At 51.9% G+C, this 10,174-nt stretch overlaps 1 protein-coding gene across 2 annotated transcripts in view; it reads right to left on the reverse strand.

The window, feature by feature from the left end:
- HRH2 (histamine receptor H2) overlaps positions 1 to 10,174 on the reverse strand; it is a 68,445-nt gene that overhangs the window by 31,086 nt on the left and 27,185 nt on the right. For both annotated transcript variants that reach the window (XR_006679528.1, XM_045284636.1), the window contains exon 3: positions 3,092 to 4,661. Coding sequence is in view for 1 of the 2 variants with exons in the window: in XM_045284636.1 (XP_045140571.1) it covers positions 3,092 to 4,134 (1,043 nt within the window). In the remaining variant the exon portion in view is untranslated. The remainder of the gene's footprint in view (positions 1 to 3,091; positions 4,662 to 10,174) is intronic.

Here is a 10,174-nt window from a genome sequence, read left to right on the forward strand (position 1 = left end):
GACCGAGCCTTGAAGGGCCAAACTAGGGAGCTGGGCCTTGTGGTTGACTGCCAATAACCCACAGAGTGGGTGTGGCCCAAAGGACTTTGCAGATGGGGTTAGAGGAAGGCACTTGAGCTGGGCGGAGGAGCCTGGATCCTGGATGTGATCGAGTGTCCCCCTAAGCGGCAGGCAGAGGGGGAGCTAGCCATAGGAGAGGAGATGCAAGGACAGGATTACAAGGTTGAAGTGCTACCAGAGAGGAGGCCTGAGCCAAGGAGTGTTGGGCCACTAAACCAAAAGACGGACTCACTGCCACTGAGTCGGTGCCGACTCACAGGGACCCTGCAGGGCGGATAGAACTGCCACCTGTAGGTTTCAGAGATGGTAACTCTTCATGGGTGTAGAAAGCTTCATGTTTCTCCTGCAGGGAAAGATGCATTGGACTGGTAGCCCGGTGCATAACCACACCAGCACCAGGAGCCAGAAAAGGCAAGGGGGGAATCTCCTCGTAAGCCTCCCAAGAAACTGGCCCCATCTACACGTGGACATTAAGCTTCCAGAACCATAGGAGAAAAATGGCGTGCTCTTTTAAGCTGCTTTAAGTTTGTGGCCATTGGTTACAGAAGGTATAGGACACTAGTGATAGCCCCAGCGGCGCAAAGAGTTAACGCGCTAGGCTGCTAACAGAAAGGTGGGAGGATTAAGTTAATCAGCAGGAAGAGAGGCCTGGCGATCTCCTGAACCACCAGCCCCTGAGAAGCTACGGCACCGTCAGTAGTTGGAGGTGGTTGCATGGGAACTGAAGACGTGGACGCCCGACTGCCCCCAGTGGCATAGGAAACCATGGCGGCGACTCTGAGAGCCGAGGTTCAGAAAAGTCATTGAGTGAAGTAGCAGAGGGGAGGAGGCTGAGGCAGAGGGGCCTGCGAGGACACTGGTGAGGCGGCCTGGGCTGCGTGAAGACAGGGTGTTAGGGACCAAGCAGGGGCAGACAGAGCACCCTCTGTGGGGAGACTCGGCCAGCTCAGCTGGTGCTGGGAGTAGGCTTTGGGCTGCAAACTGCAAGGCTCTCAGAAGAAAGAGGAGGCTGTGCGCTCCTGGAGAAGTTTACAGCCTCAGAGGTGGGTGGTTGATAGTAGCCTGCAGCACAGGGAAGGGAGGATGGAGTAGCTCAGCTACACCCCCCTGCGGCATCCCCTACTCTACCCAGGGCTGATCTGATCTGGCCGAAGGCTCCGTTCAGGCAAACACACACCCCAGGCAGTGAAACGGGTCTGGATCAGCTCTGGCCCTGGTCCCCAGAAGCAGGGGCAAAGGAGCCTCAGGGGAAAAGCACAACCTGGGACTGTTTCCGGGCCTTCTGTCCTGCACCCCCACCCAACCCTCGAGGCTGACTGGTTCTCCCAACCTTCTCTGAGAGTTGGGTTAGAAGTCAGCTGATGAGTCCAGGGGTCCAACAGGTACAAGGAGCGCCAGGGTGAGCATCAGTGAACAATATAAGTTCCTCAACTGGGTCCTGTCAATTGCTTTGTTGGATATGGTTCATGCCCTCTGGGTTATAATTATTATACTTTACTGAACTGAATTAGCTTTCCACTTGAGGCGATTTTCTGAAGGAAGGAGCGTGGAAGTCAGGGTTATGACATTGACCTCACGAAACCATTCATCACACTGAGCTCCAAGGATGTCATTTCTATATCCCTGGTGCCAGCATGGGTCCTGGCATGTGGGCACCTGACAAGTTCCTTATTTGCTGAATGAATGACTGATGGAAGGATAGATGGATGAAAGGATGGATGGATTTAAGGCTCAGTCCCCCAGACCAGGGTGCTATGGGGGCAGAGGTATGGTCTGTGGGAAGAGGAAGAAAAGTAATATTTATTGAGAAAATTCGAAGCAGTCTGCAGCCCTAAGGGTATTCTGCCCGGTGTGGCCCCTGGCAGCTGCAGCTCGAAGCTGCCTTTCGACTGACTGAACTTCGTGAAGGTGTCTGAGGCCGGGGTGCCGTTTCCCTTTCTACACAGCCTCGCCTGTGGCCCGAGTGACTTTACTCTCGGTCTCTTCTGCATCCTGTTGTTCCTCCCAGCTGTCCATTCTTGCCCCCAAGGGACCGCTGTGTTTGCATATCCTGCACTCTGCACAGCAGGAGGGATCCAGGCCTTTGGGATTTTCTCTTCTAGATGGGAAACTTCTAAATCATTCTCCTCTTAACTCCATGGATTAAGGCCATAACCCCCTCACTGATGTTCCCATATGTGGTCTTACCCTTCCCACCAATGCCCTAGGTGGCACCCAGAGCCCTCTTTCCAAAGCAACGGGTCCTCCTTGCTGGTCCTCCAGTCTCTTCCTAAGAGCTACAACCATGATGTCCAGATCCTTTGGCCGGCATCCAAAGCCCTCCTGAGTCTGCCAATCCTCTGCCCCAGCTGTTGGAACATCCCCAAGTGAACAGCCAAAGCAACAGCAGATGCTCAATAACTGTTCTCCTTCGAGCCTCACAATATACTCACACTGTAACCATCTCCGTGCTGAGGATGCCCCGAATCGTGAATTAGTTAGCACTCAACTGTTAGTGAAAGATTGGCCATCCAAGGCCACCCACAGGTACCTTGGAAGAAAGGTCTGACAATCTACTTCCAGCGAAACCATATGGAGTCCAGTTCTAGTCTGACCAAGAACCAGAGGTTACCTGAAGACGACTGGTGGCATTTGAGTGATATTAGATGGGTTAGGTGACCACTATGACCAAGAAGCAGCAGAGCTGGACTTAAAATGTAGGACTCCTGATTATATAGACAACATGGCTAGAAGATTCTAGAATCTCTGGAGTTAGGAGACCTTTGTCCAGGACCCAGCTGTGTGATCCTGGCCTAGTTTTCTGGGATTTGATGCGCTCCTTTGAAAAAGGTGCTCGTGGTTCCATCTTAGGGGGTTCTAATGAGGGTTAAATGAGACAAGGTTTACCCGGTGCTGTTGAAGGCCACTGGCCCAGCATGTGACAGACAACACGCAAACTCAGACATCTTATCATTATGGCTGTCTTTGCAGGCACCCCCCCTCCTTGTGCCCCTCTTATAGGACCCCCCCCATAAATGGCTGGGCTTGTTACCTGTCTGCAGCTCCCTGTGGGGCTTTCACCTCAGTCCTACACCACACCTGTAGCTTCAGGGGCTTCTCTTCCTGCCCCGTGTGGTTTCTGCTTTGGCTCCTGGACATCTGGGAGTTGGTGGACCTCAGAGAACTGTCATGAAAGTTGTGGGAATTGGGCCTGCAGCAGAAGAGCTGCTTATAGGCAGTGCGGAAGTCTCTGTTCAATGCAGCATACAGGATGGGGTTCAGGGCTGAGTTGGCATAGCCCAGCCATAGAACAATGGCTTCGATGACCTCATTGATGGCCTCGTCCCCTCTAAGCCCACGGTAAACAAACACGGTGAAGTAGGGGAACCAACATATGATGAAGGCCCCCATGACAGCGGCCAGGGTCACTGTGGCTTTGTGCTCTTTTATGGTGACTGCATTCCAGGCGCTGCTATGATTGATCCTCTTGGCCTGCTCCCGGGCGATCTTGAAGATGCGGTAGTAGGTGATACACATGATGAGCAGAGGCAAGTAGAAGGTGACCAGTCCATCCACCAAACCGTAGACTTCATTGACCTGGACTTTGCACTTAGCGGTGTCGTTGCCATTGCTGGTCTTGTTCCTGCTATTCCAGCCCAGATGGATAGACAGGAAGGACAAAGTGATGGAGATCACCCAAATTAAAACCAGGGAGATGGCCACTCGGACAGGGGTGACCAGCACGGGGTATCGGAGCGGGTCTGTGACGGCGCAGTACCGGTCCAGGCTGATCATGAAGAGGTTGAGAATGGAGGCTGTGCAGAGCATGACGTCCAGGCTGGTGTAGATGTTGCAGAAGATCTGGCCAAATCTCCACGTGGAGGACAACTGGTACATGGCAGAAAAGGGCAGCACCAGGAGGCCAAGGAGCAGGTCAGTGATGGCCAAGGACACAATGAAGCAGTTGGTCAGACTGCGAAGCCGGCGGTTCAGGCCCACGGCGAGGCAGACAATTACGTTGCCAGCGATGGTGATGCAGATGAGGACCACAAGGACCAGGATGATGGTGATCTCAGATGGAGAGGGAGAGGCCATTGTGAGACCCTGCTGCACCTACCCTGGATCACAGCACCAGGCGGCTTCTCCTCAGTGCCCCGGAGTACCAACTATGTCAGTCACTGGGCTCTGGAGCCCCATCAGAACCAGAAGAAAGGGTCCAGATGCGGTGGAAGGAGAGTCTTCAAAGACTAGCCCAAGGTTATTTTTCTATAACAAAATTCAACAGTCCGTGACAAGGTGTTGGGCAAGAACACAAAGGAAGACGAGGTAAAAAGAGGTTTTGAAGTCAGTTTCGTGGCTCCAACCCCAGTTTTCGGATTGCCCCTGAAGAGCTGCCTCCCTCCCAGGACTGTGTCACAGAGATACCGGGGCACTGTGACCCGCGACTGCAGGGGGTACCCGGGCACTGTGACCCGCGACTGCAGGGGGCACTGGCTCGCTGCTGGAGGGCTCTTGTGAAGACGTGGTCACATCCTTCTTCGTCGCTGGCACCGGCTCCCGTCCATTCGAGGGGGTTTAAGGACTGGGGCTCCTCCCCTTGTGGGGGACACGGAGAGCTGGGTCTGCAAATGGAAGGGTTGCATGGTGAGCACTTTGAAGTTAGGCTGAGAGGGTGACCAGTTCAAGGCCAGTTCTTCTAGAACCGGACCTCCCTGTGACACACCAGGAGCTCTGAGAAGGTATGACTAAGCAGAGGAGGAGGAAGGCCTGTAAGGGACTTGAAGAAACAAAAGAGCCATATGACAAGCTGTTGGCAGGACTCACTCACTGCTTTGAGTCAGTGGAGTAGTGGGCTGAGTCCTGAGCTGCTAATCACAAGGCTAGCGGTTCAAAGTCATCAGTAGCTCCATCGGAAGAAGGGGAGGCTGTCTACTCCTGAGGAGATGAAAAGGCTTGGAAACCCAAAGGAGCAGTTCTACTCCATCCTTCCGGGCCATTGTAAGTTGGAGGGACCAGGAAGGCTGATATCTAGACACAGACTTTTAGCTCCCAGAGGATAAGGGCCATGCCTGCCTGTTCACTGCTTATGCCCAGGGCCTGGCCGAGGGGGTGGGTACCGAGCATCTCATGAACAAATCATACCAATCAATCAATAATTGAATGAATGCAACGGATGTTGTCTGGCAGAGCTCTTAGAGTGTCTGTGATGGCTGTCTTACACACTCTCACCTTGCTCATTTGGACAAACCAGGGGTCCATAAACACTTGCAGGAAAGGGCTAGGCAGTGACGGTTTTCTGCTTTGCAGGCCATATGGGCTCCGCTGCAAACCATTCAACGCTGCCACCACAGAGCGAAAACAGACTTGACAATGTGCAAACGGATGGGTGTGGCCATGCGCCAATAAAACTTTATTTATGGAGATGGAGATTTGCATCGCATTTCATTTTCACGTGTCACAAAATGTTATTCTGCTTTGGGTTCCCAAACCCACCCACTCCCCACCCCCAACCCCCAACCATTTAAAAATGTAACAGCCCTTTTGAGCTTGTGGGTGAAACAAAAACAGCCCTGCCACCCTACTGAAAACACCCCTCTGACTCTTCATTTCCTGAGAGGGCCCCAGGGGACATAGCCCTCGGCTGCAATTGGCAGAGTTGGCAGTTTGAACTCACCTCGAAATGCCACTGAAGAAAGGCCTGGTGACCTGTTTCGCAAAGCCCCAGTTGTGAAAATCTGCGGAGTGCAGATGTATGTTGCACAGTTGGAGCTGCTGACTCTGAACCCACTGGAGAGCAGCTGCTTCGATTGTTTGGTTTGTGGCTTGTGGTTTTGTACCCCAATCGGCTGGTCTAGAACCTGCTCGCTTTGCTCCTGATGACTAAAAACAGCCCATGGGGGATGGGGTGGCGGCGGCCATAGTCTTACTTCATCCTGCACCCCCCCTCTCTCCTCCCTTCCTTCCTTTCACGCCACGGCAAACACCCCTTCAATAAAACAGCAGTGCACAACAGTTCTTGCTTAAAGACAAACCCCGATGTGGTTAGCGGCTGCCAACTTGGTCCTTGCCTCCGCGCCACCCCCCCGAGTCCCAGCAGACCCATCTCAATGATCAATGCGAAGTGGACTGTCCTGATCCAATAGCATGTTCACTGTCTGATTTGGGGAAACAGATCTTTCTAGTCCCTCTCAGTCGGGAACTTTGCTGATCCTGTCCGACATCCTAGCAGCACTGACAGATGGGTGGTGCTTTGCATGAGGAGGACTGGCCAGGAATGGGACATGGTCTCTCGGGTGGAGTGTGGAAGACAAGCATTCTGCCACGAGGCACCAGTGTCCCCAAGGACTCCTTGCTGGTGGCGCTCGCCTAGGTTTCCCATGGATGAGAAGCAAGTTAGGCACCGGCTCAGTTCTTGGACCTTTTCACAGAGCCTGGTGGTGGTTTTTCCAGAGAGCAGCTAGCAAGCCATCTCCTGAACCCACGGAATGTGCAGAAAAAGGGAATCGGCAGTGGAACCTTGCTCAGGAGCCAGTTAATCTCCACATGACATAAATGAAGCCTCTCCCGGGCTCCTGCCTGGAGCTGTCTGGCAACCTGAATATGAGAAGCCTCATTTAATCATAACCACTGTGTAGCTGTTGGGATCGTGGCCCATCACCTTCTGCCACTCCAGCTGGCTCAGCCACCAGCCGGGCCTCAGGGTGCTATTTTTAGCAGATCTTTTCATTACGTAACTACCCCAAACCGCATGGGTCTCACTGCCACACTTAATTAACTTTGGAGAGGGTGGTAACAAGGGTGTCTGTGGCAGTTACGTAATCTCCTGTCAACTTGAGCGAAGGGGTGGAGTCTAGCCTGTTAATCAGGTCATAGCCAATGATACCTCTGTGTGGGCATGGCCTTCTCCTGAGGGTTCTGGGAACTCCTGTCTTCCTCCCTGGAGGTGGGACCCACTCTTTCTCTGCTTTACCTTCCTGTTCACAAGCCACATGGAGCCACGCTGATGGCGCCAGAGCCCTGGAGCTGGAGGAGTCACGTGGAGAGCCACGCCAGCGCTGAGATGCTTCCACAAGACTTTTCACCCACTGGCCTGTGATCTCCCTGCTTTCAGCATCACTGCTTGTGCTGCGTGAGTCTGTAGAAGAATTTATGAACTAGTATCGGACATCTGGGCTAATATCAGACTTATGAACTTGATCTGGAGGGGCTGGGATGTTTTCTTAATGTACAATCACTCGTTGATGTAAAGTTCTCTCTTACACACCTAGATGAGGGTCAGCGAATTTGTTTCTCTAGCCAACCCGGACTAACACAGTGTCTTTTCAAGAATCTCTATTTCTGCTCAGTTTTCTGGATTTTTCCTAACAGTCAGGTAGAGATATTTTGGCATTGGACATCCTTTTAGCTAATTCTAGGGGTTTTCCAACTCTGAGTGGATTCGCCTCTGCTCTGATGAGATGCCCTTCCCTTCCTCCTTGCTCTTCCCTTGCCTTCTCTGTCCCTTCCCTCTCTTCTTTCTCCTCTCACCCCTCCCTCCCTCCCTCCCTCCCTCCCTCCTTCCCTCCCTCTCTTCCTTCCTTCCTTCGTTCATTTCCTCTTCCTTTTGTCCTCTGTTCTACTCAGCAAATGGGACCCTGGCAGCGTCCTGGATTTCACATTGGGCTGCCATCACAAGGTCAGCAGTTCGAAACCACCAGATGCTCCTCCAGAAACAGATGAAGTCTTTCTGCTCATGTAAAGATTCACAGTCTTGGAAGCCCACACGGGCAGGTCTGCTCTGTCCTATAAGGTCACCATGAGTCAGAAATGACTCAATGGTGGTGAGCACAATGGATATGAAAGCAAATATCACCAAGATTTACAGGGGGAAAAAACAACCATCTGGCCCATCACACCTAACCCCCCTTCATTGCTGATGGCACCATATGACCAGGTTCTTCCATGCGTTCTCAGTGTCTACACATGTACACACACATACAGCATATTACTCAGTCTGTTGGCATTTCAATTATGACGTTGGTGAACAATATTGATTATACCATGGACATACCATACCATAGAAAAATGAACCAATCTGTCTTGGAAGGAGTACAGTCAGAGTGTCCCTAGAAATGAAGATGAAGAGCCTTCATCTTGTGTCTTCATCTTAAGTACTTGGGTGGACATGTTATCAGGAGGGCCCAGTCCCTGGGGAAGGGCATCATGCTTGATAAAGCAGAGAGTCAGCAAACAAAAGAGGAAGCCCCTCATTAGAATGGATTGCCACAGTGGCTGCAGCCTTGGGCTCATGCCTAGCAAGGTTTTGGTGAGGAAACTGGTAATGTTTTGTGCATTGGCTTACAATGAGTCAGAACCGACTCATGGCCCCAAATGATAAAAAACAACATTTAACGTTTCCAATATATGATGAGGCCCCTCTAGGTCAATGGGGCCTGGTGATGAAGTGGTTACACCTTGGGCTGCGATCGCAAGGTCGGCAGTTCAAAACCATAAGCTGCTCCACTGGAGAAAGACAGGGCTTCCTACTCCTGTAAAGAGTTCCAGTCTCAGGAAGCTCACGAGGGTAGCTCTACCCTGTCCTATAGGCCCCCGTGAGTCGGCAGTGACGTTGGTTTTGAACTGGGTCACTTGGACTCTAGCTGGTAGAAATACAACTGCCACGAGGACTCTTTATACTGTGGAACCCTTCTGGGTAAAGTGATATTTCCTCTATTACACATGACACTAGTTAATCCTTACAACTACCCCATGTGTGAGGGGGAATGACTGTCTCCGTGTGACAGTCCAGGAAAGTGAGGCTCAGAGGCAAAGTGACCTCATACCCCTAGTGGGTGTGGCAGAGTCTCCGTTCAAACTAAACTCCTTTGACTCACTCACTGCTCTCCAGTCCATTTTGACTTACAGCTACCCTCTAGGACAGGGTCGAACTGCCCCTGTGGATTTTGGAGACTGTAACTCTTTATGGAAGTAGAAAGCTTCATCTTTGCCCCAGGAGTGGCTGGTGGTTTCAAACTGCTGAGCTTGCAGTCAGCAGCCCCATGCATAGCCTGCTGCATCACCAGGGCTACTTTTTGTCCTACAGTGTCACCAGTTCAGACCACCGAGCATTTCCTCAAATGTAGCAGGACTTTTCACTCGTGCCCCCAGGGTTCCACTCTGCCTTCTATTCACCACAGGCCCTGCCACAATGTCTCCAACTTCTCAAAAGTTTCCTAAGTGCCTGGAGGCAAGAAGGTTCTGTCTTTGGGATTCCCCTGCACTTTGCAGCACCTGTTACCTTGTATTGTCAATGTAACTCAGTATTCCCATTCTCAGCTAGAGTGGGAACCATGTAGGCCAAGGACCAGATCTTGTCTATCTCTCTCCATCCACTCACTCACCCACCCATCTATCCACCCACCCACCTATCCATCCATCCATTCACCCACTCCCACCCACCCACCTATCCATCCATCCACCCAGCAAACATGTCCTGTCATCTATATGGTGGGTAAAGCACTGGGCACATGCAGCATCTGTGCACACACATACATACATATTTATGGTTTCCCCCAACTTGGAAGCCTAAGCAATTGTTGACCTTGGGATTCAATGTGCTTGAGGAGTTTCAGGACATGTGAAAGTCGATCTCTTTCCCCCAGCATTTTATATGGAGCATTCCTCAATGCACAAAGACAGTTGAGAATGTGATACAATGGACACTGCATCCTGCCCAGCTGTCCTCTCAAGTGAAACGTGTCTGCCACACCGCTTGTTAGTCTTCTCTTTGCATCATGCCTGAGATTCATAGGAAATTCATTTTAAAAGGCTTCGCCTTCCCATCAGGCAACAAAACTTCCAGGTTTCGCATCTCTTCCTCTTACATCCTCTCATCTTTGCCTTCACAGAGTTTGGAAAGCCACTTTCTGGAGAATCTGTTCACAGGAACTCAGGGCCTCCTTCCCAGCCCACCCCGCTCTCCCAGGAAGGCTCCCGCTCCTTTCCCTACAGTCATCACCAGGCAACTGCAGCCACACAGATGGCAGCGTGCCACTCAGCATCAGCTCACTTCCTACCTCCCCAGGAGTCATTCAGCACAGGTTAGGCCTCAGTGCGCTCAGCAGCTGCACATCTCACCCATCGTAGTGGCTCTGTG

The sequence above is a fragment of the Echinops telfairi genome, unplaced genomic scaffold (genome assembly GCF_000313985.2).
Source record: "Echinops telfairi isolate 266 unplaced genomic scaffold, ASM31398v2 ScPeMD7_7469;HRSCAF=8507_0, whole genome shotgun sequence".
In the NCBI taxonomy this organism is placed as follows: Eukaryota; Metazoa; Chordata; class Mammalia; order Afrosoricida; family Tenrecidae; genus Echinops; species Echinops telfairi.